General features: G+C 38.7%; 1 protein-coding gene across 3 annotated transcripts in view; it reads left to right on the forward strand.

Moving 5' to 3' along the window:
- The first annotated feature begins 594 nt into the window (after window positions 1-594).
- Window positions 595-22,985, forward strand: part of LOC112631550 (cytochrome P450 2C9) — a 63,205-nt gene continuing 40,814 nt past the window's right edge. The window contains exons 1-5 of one of the 3 annotated variants that reach the window (XM_025396868.1): window positions 595-767; window positions 2,603-2,765; window positions 2,936-3,085; window positions 14,307-14,467; window positions 15,630-15,806. In XM_025396868.1, the coding sequence (XP_025252653.1) occupies window positions 600-767; window positions 2,603-2,765; window positions 2,936-3,085; window positions 14,307-14,467; window positions 15,630-15,806 (819 nt within the window). In that variant the 5' untranslated portion in view covers window positions 595-599. The other 2 variants (XM_025396869.1, XM_025396870.1) reach the window with 2 other exon arrangements.

Here is a 22,985-nt window from a genome sequence, read left to right on the forward strand (position 1 = left end):
ATGGTAAGGGTATTTATATCTGCTAAGCTAATTTACTTGATATATGTTTGGTTATTTAAGATATATGAGTTATGTTAGCTATTTCATGTTTAGGCTGCTGTATTTTTAGTAGGCTATGTTAAATAGACGATTTCATTATAAAGGACAAAGTCTCCTAATCTTTGATATAGCATTGACATACTTTCAAAATATACAAGGCATAGAATACATAAATTTCCCTCAAAATCATAAATTCCCAACTGGTTATTAATCTAAGAATTCAGAATTTTGAGGAATTGTTTTTGCATCAGATTATTTACTTCAGTGCTCTCAATTATGATGGTGCATTGGAACCACTTGGGTTAACCTTTTTTTTTTTTTTTTTTAATTACCAATACCTAGGCTCCAAAGTGGGCACTGGAATGAAGGAGAACAAGACCAAAGGACATTTTATTTTTATCTTTATCAGTGGGTCAAAGTCCTTTCAGAAGGAGCATATGGTGGACCTAGGTGATTGGTCACTTTATACGTCAAAAAGGCACACACTGAATTAGCATGGAGTGTTATAAAAGGCTTGGAGCGCAAGTTCACGGTTGTCTTAACAAGAAGAGAAGGCTTCAATGGATTCTCTTGTGGTCCTTGTGCTCTGTCTCTCCTGTTTGGTTCTCCTTTCACTCTGGAGACAGAGCTCTGGGAGAGGAAAATTCCCTCCTGGCCCCACTCCTCTCCCAGTGATTGGAAATATCCTACAGATAGATATTAAGGACGTCAGCAAATCCTTAACCAACGTAAGTATGCTCCTTCAGTGGCTTGCAAAAGGTAAGTAAATTCACCTGTAGATTTTGAATAAAATATATCCCTAGAGGTACATTGTTACAAGAGATCATTGTAAAGTAAAATACTTTGAAAGGCTTTTGTTGCCTTTTCTCCATCACTGCAGAGGTGAAACCTCAGTGTAACTGAGTCTGTCAGGGTCAGAAATAGTGGAATGCAATCATGTATTTTGTGAGTAGAGAAAGATTTAGGTCTTTGCATGTTAGATTCAAAATAACAAAGTGTCAATAGTTTGAAATGTTGTGTTCCTTCTTTATTGCATAGTCATTTGCTATAATTTTTGGCTGAAAATTATGGTAAGGGATGTGTTTGTTATTAGAGATTTTATTATGTAGGTCCTCTACTATATTAGCCATGTATTTTATTCAGAATAGCCATGAAAATTGAACTTTTCTGAAGAAATAATTTATGCCTGTTGCAAAGGAAATAGCTGTGGGTTCAGGACCAGCAAAAGCAGATAAGTAGTAGATAGGACGTTATAGACTTCCATTATTGGATCCACAAATTAATGTTTTAATTAAACTATAGCTACAATATATAAACCCCAAAATGACCTTAGGGTTTAGTAATAGTAGGAATAGTGGTAGAAGATGTATAAGCATTAGGGTTTTTTTTCTCGTGTGAAAGATGGTTTAACAGTGTTCATATGATATGTGAATACCCCTCATTGTGTAATAATTAGCACATACAGAAAGTAAAGGGCTGCGATTAGTATAGTATAGTAAACCTTGTAAGCATGCTGGTATGATTAGACCAAGAGAATGAGGTATAGTTATGAAGACTACTACTAGAGTGATGGTAGGGGGCAGGGCAAGGCTGGCAAGGCTAGTTAGGAGTCATCATGTGGCTATCAGGGGGAGAAGTGTTTGAAGGCCCCATGTTATTAGTATGGTTTGGCTGTGTACTTGTTTGTAGTTTGAGTTTGCAAGACAGAATAGTACAGATGAGGTTAGTCCTTGGGCAATTATTAGGGCAGTTGTGCCTGTAAAACTTCAAGTGGTTTGAATGAGAATAGCCATGATAATAAGCGCCATGTGGCTTATGGAGGAGTAAGCAATGAGTAATTTTAGATCAGTTTGGCACAGACAAATAGAGCTTGTTATGATTATTCCTCATAGGGATAATATGAGGGAGGAATAAGCTATAAACTCTGTTAGGGGGTTAAGGATTAAGGTGATTCATATAATCCCATAGCCACCTAATTTTAGGAGTACTGCTGTGGGGACTATTGATCCAGCAATGGGGACCTCTACGTGGGCTTTTGGGAATCCTAGGTGGGGTCCATAGAGAGGTGATTTTACTGTAAATGTTATGATGCTAATCATAAAAGGCTATTAGACCAGGAAATTATTAGTTTTTGAAGGGATATTTGTGCTAAGGTAGACATGAGAGTGCTGCTGATAAATTTCTCAAGCATGAGTGTTTGAGTAAGTGGAGTTTCAAATTTGGGTCTTCTGTATATTAGCTGTGGGACACCACAAATGAATTTATCATTCTCTTAGCTCAGTTTGTTTGTTTAAAGTAGAGCGAATAGACCTGCTGAATATTTTGATGTGAAGATTAATTGTAATCTGTGTAGCAATTGTCTGACCATTGCCTTGCACATCATAGGCCATCTGAGTGGCAAGTATAATAATAATCATCATGTTTATATGTATAATTCAGAAATATTTGAGCCTGTATGACTGAATAAAGCTTACAAGTACAATGAAAATATGAATCTAAGTCAGGCTTAGTAAATGGATGAAATAGTGACTTCATTTGCTGTTACCTGTATCTCCTTTTCTAGCTCTCAAAAGTCTATGGCCCTGTGTTCACTCTGTATTTTGGCCTGGAACGCATGGTGGTGCTGCATGGATATGAAGCGGTGAAGGAAGCCCTGATTGATCTTGGAGAGGAGTTTTCTGGAAGAGGACATTTTCCATTGGCTGACAGAGCTAACAGAGGATTTGGTAGGTGTGCATGTGCCTATTTAAGCATAGGTCATGGGGATGGGGAGGATGGAAAACAGACTAGCAGAGCTTTTCATGCAGAGCTTGGCCCATCCACGTGTCTGCCCAGTGTCAGCTTCCTCTTTCTTGCCTGGGATCTCCCTACTAGTTTCTGTTTGACTTCCTGTTAGGAATCGTTTTCAGCAATGGAAAGAGATGGAAGGAGATCCGGCGTTTCTCCCTCATGACACTGCGGAATTTTGGGATGGGGAAGAGGAGCATTGAGGATCGCGTTCAAGAGGAAGCCCGCTGCCTTGTGGAGGAGTTGAGAAAAACCAATGGTGGGTGAACCTACTCTGTATCACTGACCTTACTGGACTGCTCTCCCCTCTACTGACATTCTTGGAAACATTTCAGGGGTGGCTAGATCTTTTATTATGAGTCCTGGTTGTTAGCTCATGTGAAGCGGGGTTTGAGGCTGAGAGCCAAGGGAATTTGCACATATTTGTGCTGTGTGTGTACAGGCATGATTGTGCATACAGTGTGGGTATAAAAGGTTCATTTAATCCTATGTTCTCCTGAACTTTGCTTCTTTGTTTTCAAATAAGAAATCATGAATATAGGTTTGAGTTCATTTTTTGAAAGAGTTAAAGAGCAGTGTTTTTCCCATTACCTATTCCACAACAAGTCACCAGAGAATACTTGGCAAGTGGACATGGTGGGAATGACCCTATCACACCCCTACGGAGCATGAACCAAACGGCACATGCTTTTGTTTAACTGGACTGTGTTTATATGGTCAGCCTCACTGACTTGTCTGGGGTTTCTTTTAGGCCCATGCTTACCGTTCTGGCCAGTAATGACATTCTACAGTTTGTATTGCTTAGGCATATCTTATTGCAGTTCTCATCAATTTTTATTTCTCCGTAAACACAGCATTATTTAAAAAATAGTGTCACTTCTTGTTACTCTATTGATTTATGTATTTTGAGTAAACATATGCTGTAGCATAATTCTGTGAGATACACAAATGTCAATTTATAAAATGATTTATTTACCTAGATTTTAATTATTAGTAATAACTCTGTAATCTGTATTCCTTAAGTACAATTTGGCTCCATTTCAGTTTTGGTTATCTTTTTCTAACCATATTTATGAAATTTTGGCTTCGAAACTTATGGTAATTATTATTTTCCACTGCCAACTCTGCTCACCTATGACGCTTTACAATGAATCGGTTTATCAGCTTGGATACCAAATTACCTTGTTTTAAAATTCTGTTTTCCATATGAAATGAAAGACTGAAAATCAGATTTATCTGTGAATGATACACACACACTCAACAGACTTCCAGCTGTTCAATGCCTTGCTATTCATTCAGAGTACTTTTGATTAAAGTCACTATTTAGGGCTTATGGGTGTGAATTTGGAAGCTGTTTAAGTATAAAGTTTAATATTTCAAAATAATAAGAGCTATGCATAACAAACTCATAGCCAATATCATATCGAATGGGCAAAATCTGGAAGAATTCCTTTTGAAAACCAGAGCAAGACAAAGATGCCCTCTCTCACCACTCCTATTCAGCATAGTATTGGAAGTTCTGGCCAGGGCAATCAGGTAAGAGAAAGAAATAAATGGTATTGAAATAGGATGAGAGGAAGTCAAATTGTCTCTGTTTACAGATGACATGATTGTATATTTAGAAAACCCCATTGTTTCAGCTCCAAAACTGTTTAAGCTGATAAGCAACTTTAGCAAAGTCTCAGGAAACAAATTCTATGTGCAAAAATCACAAGCATTCCTATACACCAATAATAGATAAGCAGAGAGCCAAATCATGAGCGAACTCCCATTCACAATTGCTACAAAGAGAATAAAATGTCCTGAAATACAGCTTAAAAGGGATGTGAAAGACCTCTTCAAGGAGAACTACAAACCACTGCTCAGGGAATTAAGAGATGATACAATCAAATGGAAAAACATTCCATGCTCATGAATAGTAAGAATAAATATCGTGAAAATGGCCATACTGCCAAAAGTAGTTTATAGATTTAATGCTATTCCCATCAAGCTACCATTGACTTTCTTCACAGAACTAGAAAAAACTACTTTAAATTTCATGCAGAACCAAAAAAGAGCTTGTAAAGCCAAGACAATCCTAAGCAAAGGGAACAAAGCTGGAGGTATCACACTACCTGACTTCAAACTATACTACAAGGCTACAGTAACCAAAATAGCATGGTACTGATACCAAAACAGATATATAGACCAATGGAACAGAACAGAGGCCTCAGAAATAAGGTCACACATCTACAACCATCTGATCTTCAACAAACCTGACAAAAACAAGCAATGGGGAAAAGATTCCCTATTTAATAAATGGTATTGGAAAAACTGGCTAGCCATATGCAGAAAACAGAAACTGGATCCCTTCCTTACATCTTCTTCTTCTTCTTTTTTTTTAAATTATACTTTAAGTTCTATGGTACACGTGCACAATAAGCAGGTTTGTTACATATGTATACATGTGCCATGTTGGTGTGCTGCACCCATCAACTCGTCATTTACATTAGGTATATCTTGTAATGCCATCCCTCCCCGCCCCCACACCCCAAAACAGGCCCTGGTGTGTGATGTTCCGTACACTGTGTCCAAGTGTTTTGACCATTCTGTTCCCACCTATGAGTGAGAACATGTAGTGTTTGGTTTTCTGTCCTTGCAATATTTTGCTCAGAATGATGGATTCCAGCTTCATCCATGTCCCTACAAAGGACATGAACTCATCCTTTTTTATGGTTGCATAGTATTCCATGGTGTATATGTGCCACACTTTCTTAATCCAGTCTATCATTGATGGACATTTGGGTTGGTTCCAAGTTTTTGCTATTGTGAATAGTGCCACAATAAACATACATGTGTATGTGTCTTTATAGCAGCATGATTTATAATCCTTTGGGTATATATCCAGTAATGGGATGGCTGGGTCAAATGGTATTTCTAGTTCTACATCCTTGAGGAATTGCCACACTGTCTTCCACAATGGTTGAACTAGTTTAAAGTCCCACCAACTGTGTAAAAGTGTTCCTATTTCTCCACATCCTCTTCATCACCTGTTGTTTCCTGACTTTTTAGTGATCGCCATTCTAACTGGTGTGAGATGGTATTTCTGGTTTTGTAGTATTTGTGGCATTGTGGTTTTGATTTTCATTTCTCTGATGACCAGTGATGGTGAGCATTTTTTCATGTGTCTGTTGGCTGCATAAATGTCTATAAATGTCTTCTTTTGAGAAGTGTCTGTTCATATCCTTTGCCCAGTTTTTGATGGAGTTGTTTGATTTTTTCTTGTAAATTTGTTTAAGTTCTTTGTGCATTCTGGATAAAAGCCCTTTGTCAGATGGGTAGATTGTAAAAATTTTCTCCCATTCTGTAGGTTGCCTGTTCACTCTGATGGTAATTTGTTTTGCTGTGCAGAAGCTTTTTAGTTTACTTAGATCCCATTTGTCAATTTTGGCTTTTGTTGCCATTGCTTTTGGTGTTTTAGTCATGAAGTCCTTGCCCATGCCTATGTCCTGAATGGTATTGCCTAGGTTTTCTTCTAGGGTTTTTAAGGTTTTAGGTCTAACATTTAAGTCTTTAATTCATCTTGAATTAATGTTTGTATAAGGTGTAAGGAAGGAATCCAGTTTCAGCTTTTGCCATATGGCTGGCTAGTTTTCCCAGCACCATTTATTAAATAGGGAATCATTTCCCCATTTCTTGTTTTTGTCAGGTTTGTTAAAGATCAGATGGTTGTAGATGTGTGGTATTATTTCCAAGAGCTCTATTCTGTTCTATTGGTCTATATCTCTGTTTTGGTACCAGTACCATGCTGTTTTGGTTACTGCAGCCTTGTAGTATAGCTTGAAGTCAGATAGCGTGATTCCTCCAGCTTTGTTCTTTTGGCTTAGGATTGTGCTGGCAATGCAGGCTCTTTTTTTTGTTCCATATGAACTTTAAAGTATATTTTTCCAATTCTGTAAAGAAAGTCATTGATAGCTTGATGGGGATGGCATTGAATCTATAAATTACCTTGGGAAGTGTGACCATTTTCACAATATTGATTCTTCCTATCCATGAGCATGGAATGTTCTTCCATTTGTTTGTGTCCTCTTTTATTTCGCTGAGTGGTGGTTTGCAGTTCTCCTTGAAGAGGTCCTTCCCATTCCTTGTTAGTTGGATTCCTAGGTATTTTATTTTCTTTGAAGCAATTGTGCATGGGAATTCACTCATGATTTGGCTCTCTGTTTGTCTGTTATTGATGTATAGGAATGTTTGTGATTTTTGCACATTGATTTTGTATCCTGAGACTTTGCTGAAGTTGCTTATCAGCTTAAGGAGATTTTGGGCTGAGACGATGTGGTTTCTAAATATACAATCATGTCATCTGCAAACAGGGACAATTTGACTTCCTCTGTTTCTAACTGGATATCCTTTATTTCTTTCTCCTGCCTATTGCCCTGGCCAGAACTTCCAACACTATGTTGAATAGGAGTGGTGAGAGAGGGCATCCCTGTCTTGTGCCAGTTTTTGAATGGAATGCTTCCAGTTTTTGCCCATTCAGTATGATATTGGCTGTGGATTTGTCATAAATAGTTCTTATTATTTTGAGATATGCCCCATCAATACCTAGTTTATTGAGAGTTTTTAGCATGAGACGCTGTTGAATTTTGTCAAAGGCCTTTACTGCATCTTTTGAGATAATCATGTGGTTTTTGTCTTTGGTTCTGTTTATATGATGGATTACCTTTATTTATTTGCATATGTTGAACCAGCCTTGCTTCCCAGGGATGAAGTCAACTTGATTGTGGTGGATAAACTTTTGGATGTGCTGCTGGATTAGGTTTGTCTGTATTTTTTTGAGGATTTTTGCATTGATGTTCATCAGGGATATTGGTCTAAAATTCTCTTTTTTTGTTGTGTCTCTGCCAGGCTTTGGTATCAGGATGACATTGGCCTCATAAAATGAGTTAGGGAGGATTCTTCCTTTTTCTATTGATTGGAATAGTTTCGGAAAGAATGGTTCCAGCTCCTCTTTGTACCTCTGGTAGAATTCAGCTGTGAATCCATCTGGTCCTAGACTTTTTTTGGTTGGTATGCTATTAATTATTGCCTCAATTTCAGAAGCTGTTATTGGTCTATTCAGGGATTCAACTTCTTCTTGATTTAGTCTTGGGAGGGTGTATGTGTCCAGGAATTTGTCTATTTCTTCTAGATTTTTTAGGTTTTTTTTGCGTAGAGGTGTTTATTGTTTTCTCTGATGGTAGTTTGTATTTCTGTGGGATTGGTGGTGATATCTCCTTTATCATTTTTTATTGCATCTATTTGATTCTTCTCTCTTTTCTTCTTTATTAATCTTGTTGACAGTCTATCAATTTTGTTGATCTTTTCAGAACACTGGCTCCTGGATTCAGTGATTTTTTGTATTTCTATCTCCTTCAGTTCTGCTCTGATCTTAGTTATTTCTTGCCTTCTGCTAGCTTTTGAATGTGTTTGCTGTTGCTTCTCTAGTTCTTTTAATTGTGATGTTAGGGTGTCAATTTTAGATCTTCCCTGCTTTCTCTTGTGGGCATTTAATGCTCTAAATTTTCCTCTACATACTGCTTTAAATGTGTCCCAGAGATTCTGGTATGTTATGTCTTTGTTCTCATTGGTTTCAAAGAACATCTTTATTTCTGCCTTCATTTTGTTTTGTACCCAGTAGTCATTCAGGAGCAGGTTGTTCAGTTTCCATGTAGTTGAGCAGTTTTGAGTGAGTTTCTTAATCCTGAGTTCTAGTTTGATTGCACTGTGGTCTGAGAGACAGTTTGTTGTGATTTCTCTTCTTTTACATTTGCTGATGAGTGGTTTACTTCGAACTATGTTGTCAATTTTGGAATAAGTGTGATGTGGTGCTGAGAAGAATGTATATTCTGTTGATTTGGGGTGGAGAGTTCTGTAGATGTCTATTAGGTCTGCTTGGTGCAGAGTTGAGTTCAATTCCTGGATATTCTTGTTAAGTTTCTGTCTCATTGATCTGTTTAATGTTGACAGTGGGGTGTTAAAGTCTCCCATTATTATTGTATGGGAGTCTAAGTCTCTTTGTAAGTCTCTAAGGACTTGCTTTATGAATCTGGGTGCTCCTGTATTGGATGCATATATATTTAGGATAGTTAGCTTTACTTGTTGAATTGATCCTTTTACTATTTTGTAATGGCCTTCTTTGTCTCTTTTGATCTTTGATGGTTTAAAGTCTGTTTTATATCAGAGACTAGGATTGCAACCCCTGCTTTTTTTTTTTTCCCCATTTGTTGGTAGATCTTCCTGCATCGCTTTATTTTGAGCATATGTGTGTCTTTGCATGTGAGATGGGTCTCCTAAATACAGCACACTGATGGGTCTTGACTCTTTATCCAATGTGCCAGTCTGTGTCTTTTAATTGGGGCATTTAGTCCATTTACATTTAAGGTTAATATTGTTATGTGTGAATTTGATCCTCTCATTATGATGTTAGCTGGTTATTTTCCTCAATAATTGATGCAGTTTCTTCCTAGCATGAATGGTCTTTACAATTTGTCATGTTTTTGCAGTGGCTGGTACCGGTTGTTCCTTTCCATGTTTAGTGCTTCCTTCAGGATCTCTTGTAAGGCAGGCCTGGTTGTGAGAAAATCTTTCAGCATTTGTTTTTCTGTAAAGGATTTTATTTCTCCTTCACTTATGAAGCTTAGTTTGGCTGGATATGAAATTCTGGGTTGAAAATTCTTTTCTTTAGGAATGTTGAATATTGGCCTCCACTCTCGTCTGGCTTGTAGGATTTCTGCCAGGAGATCTGCTGTTAGTCTGATGGGCTTCCCTTTGTGGCTAACCTGTCCTTTCTCTCTGGCTGCCCTTAACATTTTTCCCTTCATTTCAACTTGGTGAATCTGACAATTATGTGTCTTGGAATTGCTCTTCTCGAGGAGTATCTTTGTGGCATTCTCTGTATTTCCTGAATTTGAATGTTGGCCTGCCTCGCTAGGTTGAGGAAATTCTCCTGGATAATATCCTGAAGAGTGTTTTCCAACTTGGTTCTGTTCTCCCTGTCACTTTTAGGTACAGCATTCAGATGTAGATTTGGTCTTTTCACATAGTCCCATATGTCATGGAGGCTTTGTTCATTTCTTTTTACTCTAAACTTCTCTTCTCACTTCATTTCATTCATTTGATGTTCAGTTACTGATATCCTTTCTTCCACTTGATCAAATCAGCTACTGAAGCTTGTACATGTGTCACGTAATTCTTGTGCCATAATTTTCAGCTCTATCAGGTCATTTAAGGATTTCTCTACACTGTTTATTCTAGTTAGCCATTCGTCTAATCTTTTTTCAAGGTTTTTAGCTTCTTTGCAATGAGTTTGAACATCCTGCTTTAGCTCGGAGAAATTTGTTATTACTGATCATCTGAATCCTTCTTCTCTTCACTTGTCAAAGTCATTCTTCATCCAGCTTTATTCTGTTGCTGGCGAGGAACTGCATTCCTTTGGAGGAGAAGAGGCACTCTGATTTTTAGAATTTTCAGCTTTTCTGCTCTGGTTTCTCCCCATCTTTGTGGTTTTATCTACCTTTGGTCTTTGATGATGGTGATATACAGATGGGGTTTTGGTGTGGATGTCCTTTCTGTTTGTTAGTTTTCCTTCTAACAGTCAGGACGCTCAGCTACAGGTCTATTGGGGTTTGCTAGAGGTCCATTCCTGACCCTGTTTGCCTGGGTATCACCAGTAGAGGCTGCAGAATGGCAAATGTTGCTGTCTGATCCTTCCTCTGGAATCTTTGTCTCATAGGGGCACCCAGCCATATGAGGTGTCAGTTGCCCCCAACTGGGAGGTGTCTCCCAGTTAGGCTACTCGGGGTCAGGGACCCACTTGAGGAGGCAGTCTGTCCATTCTCAGATCTCAAACTCCATGCTGGGAGAACCACTACTCTCTTCAAAGCTGTCAGACAGGGATGTTTAAGTCTGCGGAAAGTTCTGCTGCCTTTTTTTCAGCTATGCCTTACCCCAGAGGTGGAGCCTACAGATGCAGGCAGGCCTCCTTGAGCTGTGGTGAGCTCTACCCAGTTCAAGCTTCCCAGCCACTTTGTTTACCTAGTCAAGCCTCAACAATGGCAGCTGCCCCTCCCCAGTGTCAGTGCCGCTTCACAGTTTGATCTCAGACTGCAGTACTAGCAGTGAGTGGGGCTCCGTGGGTGTGGGACTGTCTGAGCCAGGTGCGGGATGCAATCTCCTGGTGTGTCATTTGCTAAAGCCATTGGAAAAGCGCAGTATTAGGGTGGGAGTGTCCCAATTTTCCAGGTGCAATCTGTCATGGCTTCCTTTGGCTAGGAAAGGAAATTCCCCCACCTCTTGCGCTTCCCAGGTGAGGTGATGCCCTGCCCTGCTCTATGGGCTTCACCCACTGTCTGACAAACCCCTGTGGGATTAACCCAGTTCCTGAGTTGGAAATGTAGAAATCATCCATCTTCTGCATCACTCACGCTGGGAGCTGCAGACTGGAGCTGTTCAGATTTGGTCATCTTGGAGCCTCCCCCCTTCCATACATCTTATACAAAAATTAACTCAAGATGAATTGAAGACTTAAATGTAAAACCTAAAGCCATAAAAACCCTAGAAGAAAACCTAGGCAATACCATTCAGGACATAGGCATGGGCAAAGACTTCATGACTAAAACACCAAAAGCAATGGCAACAAAAGCCAAAATTGAGAAATGGGACCTAAGTAAACTAAAGAGCTTCTGCAAATGAAGCTATCATAAGAGTGAACAGGCAACCTACAGAATGGAAGAAAATTTTTGCCATCTATCCATCTGACTAAGGTCTAATATCCAGAATCCACAAGGAACTTAAACAAATTTACAAAACAACAACAACAACAACAACAACAAAAAACTACTGGGTCTGTCCTGCAGACCCTGGCCAATGGATGAAACGAGTACTCATATACAGGTATGCAGTGTAAGAGCAGCTAGGGGACTATCTGGCTTAAGTGGCCAGAGTGTAGCCTCGAGAAGCTGGAGCTGCATGTTTTTATTCAGTGCAGGCACAATGCTGAAAACCTGGAGCCCACATAATCTGTAGGTAATTAATATTTATTGTTCCCCTTTCAGGGAACATCAAGCAGGGATGATCAAAGGTCAGCTCCTGGTCAATATAAGTAAACAAGCCTGTTCATGATGACTTCCCCTTCCCTCCCTTGTGCATATTCTTGCCCTCTGCCTCAGGGTCAGAGAACAGCTGCCTTCATCTATTCTCACCTGAAGCTATGCAGAGCCTTTTCACCTTTCAGAAGAGCTATTCCTTTCCCTATACTTTCTCCCACCACTCTGACTGATCTCCTACAAACAACTCCATCAAAAAGTGAGTGAGCAGACACTTCTCAAAAGAAGAGATTTATGCAGCCAACAAACATATGAAAAACAGTTCATCATCACTGGTCATTAGAGAATGCAAATCAAAACCACAATGAGATACTATCTCATGCCAATTAGAATGGTGATCATTAATAAGTCAGGAAACAAGAGATGCTGGTGAGAATGTGAAGAAATAGGAACACTTTTACACTGTTGGTGGGAGTGTAAATTATTTCAACCATTGTGGAAGACAGTGTGTTGATTCCTCAATGATCTAGAACCAGAAATTCCATTTGATCTAGCAATCCCATTACTGGGTATATACCCAAAGGATTATAAACCATTTTACTATAAAGATACATGCACATGTATGTTTATTGCAGCACTATTTACAGTAGCAAAGACTTGGAACCAACCCAAATGCCCATCAGTGACAGACTGGATAAAGAAAATGTGGGACATACACACTACGGAGTACTATGCAGCCATAAAAACTAATGAGTTCATGTCCTTTGCAGGGACATGGATGAAGCTGGAAACCATCATCCTCATCAAACTAACACGGGAACAGAAAACCAAACACCACATGTTCTCACTCATAAGTGGGAGTTGAACAATGAGAACACATGGACACAGGGAGGGGAACATCACACACCAGGGCCTGTCGAGGGGTTGGGGGGTAAGGGGAGGGAGAGCATTGGACAAATACTTAATGCATGTGGGGCTTAAAACCTAGATGACAAGTTCATAGATGCAGCAAACCACCATGGCACATGTATACCTATGTAACAAATCTGCACAATTCTGCACATGTATCCCAGAACTTAAAGTAAAATAAAAAAATTTAAAAAGTTTATCAATCACTTGATTACAACTTTATTTCAGAGATCCTCCACCAAACAAGAAAATCTTTCCTATAATTTAATTTATTTAGCTATTAAATGATAGACTTGGCGTAATCAATGTCAAATTTCAAATAAGTTAAATATGAAGGATGATTAGAGATGATGGGCATTTAGTTCCTAAAGAAGAAAATTCATTTTTAAAAACCTAAAGAAGAAACAAAACCTCCTTTTATTAATTTACTCTTTCTTTCTTTCTTTCTTTCTCTCTCTCTCTCTCTCTCTCTCTCTCTCTCTCTCTCTCTCTTTCTTTCTTTCTTTCTTTCTTTCTTTCTTTCTTTCTTTCTTTCTTTCTTTCTTTCTTTCTTTCTTTCTTTCTTTCGAGTCAGAGTCTTGCTCTTTTGCCAGGCTGAAGTGCACTGGTACGATTTCAGCTCACTGCAACCTCTGCCTCCTGGATTCAAGAGATTCTCCTGCCTCAGCCTCCCAAGAAGCTGGGATTACAGGCACCCACCACCACACTCGACTAATTTTTGCATCCTTAGCAGAGATGGGATTTCACCATGTTGCCCAGGCTGGTCTTGAACTCCTGACCTCAGGTGATCCACCCGCCTCGGCCTCCCAACGTGCTGGGATTACAGACGTCAGCCACCGTGCTCCATCTAATTTACTTTTCCTTGTTTGCCTTGCCTGGGATTTACATTTCAAATAAAAAGTTTTTGTTTAATTTTTTTTGACAAACTAATCTATGTTAGACATACTATTCATTTATGTTTGTTTTCCTTCTCATAAAACACATTCTGCTTCTTACATTTATTTTCTCAAATACATGAATTCACCCATAGTCTCTCTAGTTCCTCTCTACTGATTCAACGCATGATTCTTTCAGCTATTCATTATAATATAAAAAGCTTTGAAATCCCCAACCATTCTCACCCTTTCTATCTCAGTGCTTTGTTGTCTACAGACTTTGCAGACTGATGTGATTTCCCCTGAAACTTGAATTATTAGGTTTTAAAAAAATTCTCCTTTTTTTTCTTTCCAAAGTAAAAGACAAATAGGCCAGGAATGTAAATTTAGCATTTGAGCAACCATTATTCAACCAGCTAGGTTGTAATGGCTATTTCAGGATTAATGTAAAAGTGGTGTGTTGATTTTATGCATGCCAAACTCTTTTTTTTTTTTTTTTTTTTTTGCTGTTAAGGGAATTCATAGGTAAAACATTGCTTAAAACTTCTAAACTATTATTATCTGTTAACAAATACAAAGTGTTTTATAACTACAGTTTACTAGTATTTTAAAATTGTTTCCAATTCTTTAGGCTCACCCTGTGATCCCACTTTCATCCTGGGCTGTGCTCCCTGCAATGTGATCTGCTCCATTATTTTCCATAAACGTTTTGATTATAAAGATCAGCAATTTCTCAAAGTGATGGAAAAATTGAATGAAAACGTCAAGATTGTGAGCAGCCCCTGGATCCAGGTAAGGCCAAGATTTTTGCTTCCTGAGAAACCACTTATGCCCTTTTTTTCTGACAAATTCAAAATCCTATATGGACCAAACCCTGAAGTGCATTTTTGAATACTACAGTCTTGCCCATACAGCCATGGGGTAAATATCTGGGAAAGATGGCAAAGCCCTTTATTTTATGCACAAGAAATGAATGCCCCAATATAGATCTGGCTTCTAAGTCCATTAGCTCCCTGATCAGTGTTTTTTCCACTAAACTCCAAAGCCCTGTTTCTATAAAGTACTTTGGTGACAGCCCCAAAGCGTGCTCATATCACTCCATGGACATCCAGGCACTTTGGAGGCTTCCGTGACTCAGAAGGCTTGTCCTTCAATTCACACTTTGTCATATTATGTGGCAGAAATATCCTAATCTAAAAGATGTTATCTCCTTCAAGGAGGGAGAATATTTGGAACCATAGAAGCTGCCAAAAAACACTGAATAGGGCAGGGGTGTTTGATATCTCAGCTGGGATTATAGCTGATGAGATAGCTGGGTTAGGAATGACAAAATTACTGTTTTTTTGTGTGTGTATGAACCATAAACAGACATCACACTTTTACCCTGTGCTGAACTGGCATGTTTTATACTCTGCCTAGATAATAACTGTGTGATTTTAGAGAAGTCATTTAACTGCTCTGGTGCACAGTTGGAATTTGAAGCATCTTTGAACCCCTCCAACTTCTAAAATACTAATTACATTTCAGAGGTTGCTTGATAGAAATCAATATAGTAGGGACTAGCTTTGTACTATCAATCAGATTTTCCAAATTCTTTTAACCTATGCTGTCATCTACAAAACGTGAATGTAGTAATTGACACCATCTTATATTTCAAGATTGTAGAGAAGAATTGTAAAAAGTAAGCGAATTAATATAAAGATGCTTTTATACTATAAAAAGGAGATATGAGTCTAGGAAATGATTATCATCTTTGATTCTCTGGTAAGAATTTTCTTCCTCAAATATTTTATAATCAGAAAATTACTACATATGTACAATAAAAATTTCTCCATCAAGATATAGAATATAGTTTATTTATATTTATATCTTTAAATTACAACCAGAGCTTGGTATATGGTATGTATGCTTTTATTAAATGCTTTTAATTTGATAAATTATTGTTTTCTCTTAGATATGCAATAATTTTCCTCCTTTCATTGATTATTTCCCGGGAGCCCATAACAAATTACTTAAAAACATTGCTTTTTTGAAAAGTTATATTTTGGAGAAAGTAAAAGAACACCAAGAATCAATGGACATGAACAACCCTCGGGACTTTATTGATTGCTTCCTGATGAAAATGGAGAAGGTAAAAAGTTAACAAAAGCTTAATTATGTGACTGCTTGCATATTTGTGATTCATTGACTAGTTTTGGGTTTACTATGGATGTTTAAGTGGTCAAGGAGTAATGCTTGAGAAGTATTTTAAGTTTTTATTGTATGGATGAATATCAAGTAAGCATCATAGAAAATATAAAATTAAATTGTTAAATATTTAGAATACATAGACTCGATTGTTTAGATAAATATAATCTACCTGAACAACAAAGATGGCAGAATAGGAAAAGCCCTGTTTTGCAGCTTCCAGTGATATCAACGCAGAAGGTCGGTGATTTCTGCATTTCCAACTGAGGTGCCCAGCTCATCTCATTTGGACTGGTTAGACGGTGGCTGCAGCCCATGGAGAGTGAGCAGAAGCAGGGTGGGGCATCACCTCACCTGGAAAGCTCAAGGTGTCAGGGAACTCCCTCCCCTAGCCAAGGGAAGCTGTGAGAGACCCTGCCATGAGGAACTGTGCATTCCCGCCCAGACACTATGCTTTTCCAACAGTCTCAGCAACCTGCAGACCAGAAGATTCCCTCAGGTGCCTACAGCACCAGGGCCCTGGGTTTCAAGCACAAAACTGGGCAGCTGTTTGGGCAGACACCGAGTTAGCTGCAGGAGTTCTTTATTTCATACACCAGTGGCATCTGGAACACCAGTGAGACAGAGCTGTTCACTCCGCTGGAAATGGGGCTGAAGCCAGGGAGCCAAGGAGTCTAGTTCAATGGATCCTACCCCCATGGAGCCCAGCAAGCTAAGATCCATTGACTTGAAGTTCTCCCTGCCAGCACAGCAGTCTGAAGTTCACCCAGGATGCTGGAGCTTGGTGGGGGGAGGGGCATCTACCATTACTAAGGCTTGAGTAGGTGGTATTCCCCTCACAGTGTAAACAAAGCCACAAGGAAGTTAGAAGTGGGTGGAGCCCACTGCAGCTCAGCAAAGCCACTGTAGCTAGACTGTCTCTCTAGATTCTTCCTCTCTGGGCAAGACATCTCTGAAAGAAAGGCTGCAGTCCCAGTCAGGAGCTTGTACATAAAGTGTCCATTTCCCTGGGACAGAGCACCTGGGGGAAGGGGTGGCCATGAGCGCAGCTTCAGCAGACTTAAACTTTCCTGCCTGCCAGCTCTAAAGAGATCAGCAGATCTCCCAGCACAGTGCTTGAGCTTTGCTAAGAGACAGACTGCTTCCTCAAGTGGGTGCTTGACCCCCAAGCCTCCTGATGGGGAGACACCTCCCAGCAGGGGTCAACAGACACATCATACAGCAGAGCTTTGGGTGGCATCTGGTGGGTGCCCCTTTGGGATGAAGCTTTCAGGGGAAGGAGAAGGCAGCAATCTTTGCTGTTCTGCAGCCTCCACTGGTATACCCAGGCAAAGAGGGTCTGGAGTGGACCTCCAGCAACTCCAGCAGACCTGTTGAAGTGGGGCCTTACTGTTAGAAGAAAAACTAATGAACAGAAAGAAAAAGCATCAACATCAACAAAAATCTCATACAAAGGTCACCAGCATCAAAGACCAAAGGTAGATAAATCCACAAAGATGAGGAAAAACCAACACAAAAAGTCTGAAAATTTCAAAAACCAGAATGCCTCTTCTCCTCCAAAGGACCACAACTCCTTGCCAGCAAGGGAACAAAACTAGACGGAGAGTGAGTTTGATGAATTGAGAGGAGTAGGCTTCAGAAGGTGGGTGAAAACAAACTCTCTGAGCTAAAGGAGCATATTCTATCGCAATGCAAGAAAGCTAAGAACCTTGAAAAAAGGTTAGATGAATTGCTAACTAGAATAACCAATTTAGAGAAAAACATAAATGACCTGATGGAGCTGAAAAACACAGCATGAGAACTTCGTGAAGCATACACAAGTATCAATAGCCAAATTGATCAAGCAGAAAAAAGAATATCAGAGATTAAAGATCAAGTTAATGAAATAAAGCATGAAGACAAGACGAGAGAAAAAAGAATGAAAAGGAGCAAACAAAGCCTCCAATAAATATGGGACTATGTGAAAAGATCAAATCTACATTTGATTGGTGTACCTGAAAGTGATGAGGAGAATGGAACCAAGTTGGAAAATACTCTTCAGGATATTATCCAGGAGAACTTTCTCAACCTAGAAAGGCAGGCCAACATTCAAATTCAGGAAATACAGAGAACACCACAAAGATACTTTTTGAGAAGAGCAACACCAAGACACATAATTGTCAGATTCACCAAGGTTGAGATGAAGGGAAAAATGTTAAGGGCAGCCAGAAAGAAAGGTCAGGTTACCCACAAAGGGAAGTTCATCAGACTAACAGCAGATCTCTCGGCAGAAACTCTACAAGCCAAAAGACAGCAGGGGCCTATATTCAACATTCTTAAAGAAAAGAATTTTCAACCCAGAATTTCATATCCAGCCAAACTAAACTTCATAAGCAAAGGAGAAATATCATTTTTTTACAGGCAAACAAATGCTGAGGGATTTTGTCGTGCCAGTTCTGCCTTACAAGAGCTCCTGAAGGAAGCACTAAATATGGAAAGGAAAAATCAGTACCAACCACTGCAAAAACATACCAAATTGTAAAGACTATTGACACTATGAAGACACTGTATCAACTAATGGGCAAAATAATCAGCCAACATCATAATGACAGGATCAAATTCACATATGAGAATATTAACTTTAAATGTGAATGAGATAAATGCCTTAGTTAAAAGACACAGACTGGCAGGTTGGATAATGAGTCCAGACCCATAGGTGGTCAGGACACGCATATCATGTACAAAGACACACGTAGGCTCAAAATAAAGGAATGGAGGAAGATTTACCAAGCAAATGGAAAGAAGAAGAAAAAAAAAAAAAAAAAAAGCAAGGGTTGCAATCCTAGTCTCAGATAAAACGGACTTTCAACCAACAAAGATCAAAAGAGATGAAGAAGGGCATTACATAAAGGTAAAGGGATCAATGCAACAAAAAGAGCTAACTATCCTAAATATATATATAGCCAATACAGGAGCACCCAGATTCATAAAGCAAGTTCTTAGAGACGTACAAAGAGACTTAGACTCCCACACAATAATAGTGGAAGACTTTAACAACCCACTGTCAATATTAGACAGGCCAATGAGACACAAAATGAACAAGGATATCCAGGACTTGAACCCAGCTCTGGACCAAGTGGACCTAATAGACATCTACAGAACTCTCCACTCCAAATCAACAGAATATACATTCTTATCAGCACCGCATTGCACTTATTCTAAAATTGACCACATAATTGGACATAAAACACTCCTCAGCAAATGCAAAAGATGGAAATCATAGCAAACAGTCTCTCAGACCACAGTGTAATCAAACTAGAACTCAGGATTCAGAAACTCACTGAAAATCACACAACAACGTGTAAACTGAACAACCTGCTCCTGAATGAATATTGAGTAAATAATAAAATTAAGGCAGAAATAAATAAGTTCTTTGAAACCAATGAGAACAAAGACACAATGTACCAGAATCTCTGAGTCACATGTAAATCAGTGTTTAGAGGGCAATTTATAGTAATAAATGCCCACAGGAGAAAGTGGGAAATATCTAAAATCGACACTCTAACATCACAATTAAAAGAACTAGAGAAGCAGGAGCTAACAATTCAAAACTAGCAGAAGACATGAAATAACTAAGATCAGAGAGAACTGAAGAAGATAGAGACCCAAAAGCTCCTTCAAACAATCAATGAATCCAGAAGTTGTTTTTTGAAAAGATTAAGAAAATAGACCATAGCTAGACTAATAAAGAAGAAAAGAGAGAAGATCAAATAGATACAATAAAAATGATAAAGGGCATATCACCACTGATCCCACAGAAATACAAACTACCCTCAGAGAATACTATAAACACCTCTACGTAAGTAAACCAGAAAATCTAGAAGAAATGGATGAATTCCTAGACACATACACCCTCCCAAGACTAAACCAGGAAGAAGTAGAATCCATGAATAGACCAATAACAAGTTCTGAAATTGGGGCAGTGATGAAGAACCTACCAACCAAACAAAACAAAACAAAAAACAAACAAACAAAACAAAACACTGATTCAGAGTCAAATTCTATCAGAGGTACAAAGAGGAGCTGATCCTATTCCTTCTGAAACTATTCCAAACAATAGAAAAAGAGGGAATTCTCCCTAAATCATTTTATGAGGCTAGCATCATCCTGATACCAAAACCTGGCAGAGACACAAGAGAAAAAGAAAATTTCAGGTCAATATACCTGATGAACATCAATGTGAAAATCCACAGTAAGATACTGGCAAACCAAATCCAGCAACACATCAAAAAGCTTATCACCACGATCAAGTTGGCTTCATCCTTGGAATGCAAGGCTGATTCAACATACACAGATCAATAAATGTAATCCATCATATAAACAGAACCAATGACAAAAACCACATCATTATCTCAATAGATGCAGAAAAGGCCTTCAAAAAAATTTAATACCTCTTCATGCTAAAACCTCTAAATAAACGAGGTATTGATGGAACGTATCTCAAAATAATAAGAGCTATTTATGACAAACCCATAGTGAATATTATACTGAATGGGCAAAAGTTGGAAGCATTTCCTTTGAAAACTGACTCAAGAAAAGGATGCCCTCTCTCACCACTCCTATTCAACATAGTATTGGAAGTTCTGGTGAGATCAGTCAGGCAAGAGAAAGAAATTAGGTATTCAAATAGAAAGAGAGGAAGTCATATTGTCACTGTTTGCAGATGATGTGATTGTACATTTAGAAAACCTCATCGTCTCAGCCTCAAATCTCCTTAAGCTGATAAGCAACTTCAGCAAAGTCTCAGAATACAAATTCATTGTGCAACAATCACAAGCATCCTAGACACCAATAATAAACAAACAGAGAGCCAAATCACGAGTGAACTCCCATTCACAGTTGCCACAAAGAGAATAAAACACCTAGGAATCAACTTAGAAGGGATGTGAAGTACCTCTTCAAGAAGTACAAATCACTGCCCAAGGAAATAAGAGATGACATAAACAAATGGAAAAACATTCCATCCTCGTGGATAGGAAGAATCAATATCGTGAAAATGGCCATACTGCCCAAAGTAATTTATAGATTCAATGCTATCTCCATCAAGCTACCATTGACTTTCTTCATAGAATTGGAAAAAACTACTTTAAATTTTATGTGGAACCAAAAGAGAGCCTGTATAGCCAAGAAAATCCTAAGCAAAAAGAACAAAACTGGAGGCATCACGCTACCAGACTTCAAATTATACTGCAAGGCTACAGTAACCAAAACAGCATGGTACTGATACCAAAACAGATATATAGACCAATGGAACAGAACAGAGGCCTCAGAAATAAAGCCACACATCTACAACCATCTGAGCTTTGAAAAACCTGACAAAAACAAGAATTGGGAAAGGATTTCCTATTTAATAAATGGGTGTTGGGAAAACTGGCTAGCCATATGGAGAAAAATGAAACTGGACCCCTTCATTACACCTTATACAAAAATTAACTGAAGATGGATTAAAGACTTAAACATAAGACCTAAAACCACAAAAACCCTAGAAGAAAACTTAGGAAATAGCATTCAGGACATAGACATGGGCAAAGACTTCATGACTAAAACACCAAAAGCAACAGCAACAAAATCAAATGAGATCTAATTAAACTAAGAGCTTCTACACAGCAAAATAAACTATCATCAGTGTGAACAGGCAACCTACAGAATGGGAGAAAATTTTTACAATCTGTCCATCTGACAAAAGGTTAATATCCAGAATGTACAAGGAACTTAAACGAATTTAAAAGAGAAAAAAACCCATCTCCATCAACAAGCAGGCGAAGCATATGAACAGACACTTTTCAAAAGAAGACATTTATGTGGCCAACAAACATGAAAAAAAGCTCATCATCATTAGTCATTAGAGAAATGCAATTAAAAACAACGAGATACCATCTCATGCCAATTAGAATGGCGATCATTAAAAAGTCAGGAAACAACAGATGCTGAGAGGATGTGGAGAAGTAGAAACGCTTTGACTCTGTTTGTGGGAGTATAAATTAGTTCAATCATTGTGGAAGGTAGTGTGGCAATTCCTCAAGGATCTAGAACTAGAAATACCATTTGATTCAGCAATCCCATTACTGGGTATATACCCAAAGGATTATAAATTATTCTATTATAAAGACGCATGCACACATTTGTTTATTGTGGCACTATCACAATAGCAAAGACTTGGAATCAACCCAAATGTCCATCAATGACAGACTGGATAAAGAAAATGGGGCACATATACACCATGAATACTATGCAGGCATAAAAAAGATGAGTTCATGTCCTCTGCAGGGACATAGATGAAGCTGGGAGCCATCATTCTCGTAAACTAACACAGGAACAGAAAACCAAACACCGTATGTTCTCACTCATAAGTGTCAGTTGAACAATGAGAACACATAGACACAGGGTGGGGAACATCACACACTGGGGCCTGTCAAGGGGTGGAGGGCTAGGGGAGGGATAGCATTAGGAGAAATACCTAATGTAGATGACAGGTTCATAGGTGCAGGAGACCACCATGGCACCTGTATACCTATTTAACAATCCTGCACGTTCTGCACATGTATCCCAGAACTTAAGGTATAATAATAATAATAACAACAAAAATCTACCCAAGGAGAAACAAAATACATGTTTTAGGTGAAATGGAAGCAATTATCAACAAGTTAGAAAATATAAAATATTATGTCATAGGATGAAAATGGGCATCATTATTACACACAGTTTATTTGAGAATGGTAAAGAATGGCTTAACCTAGGTGGGTTTCCTGCATTCCTGCGGATTGAAATAGGCCTTAAAATATTTGCTGTGAGAATCAGAGTAGGGGTTTCAGATGGGTTGGGATGCTTTACATAGAGGTGTAGAGGTGTGTGATGGGAAAGAGTAGGTGGATGGAAGAGGGAAGGATTCACTGAGTGTAAACTAAAATGATTTATACAGGTAAGAATTGGAATTTGGTGTCTATCAGATACCGTGTAAACATCACCTCTGTTGTCATTGCATCATTTTTGGAAAGGCTATTTTTTCCCCCTGATGAATTGTCTTGACAACCTTGTCAAAATCCAATTGACTATAAATGTGTGAAGGGTTTTTTTGGGGGGCTCT

This window comes from Theropithecus gelada, chromosome 9 (assembly GCF_003255815.1).
Source record: "Theropithecus gelada isolate Dixy chromosome 9, Tgel_1.0, whole genome shotgun sequence".
Taxonomy (NCBI): Eukaryota; Metazoa; Chordata; class Mammalia; order Primates; family Cercopithecidae; genus Theropithecus; species Theropithecus gelada.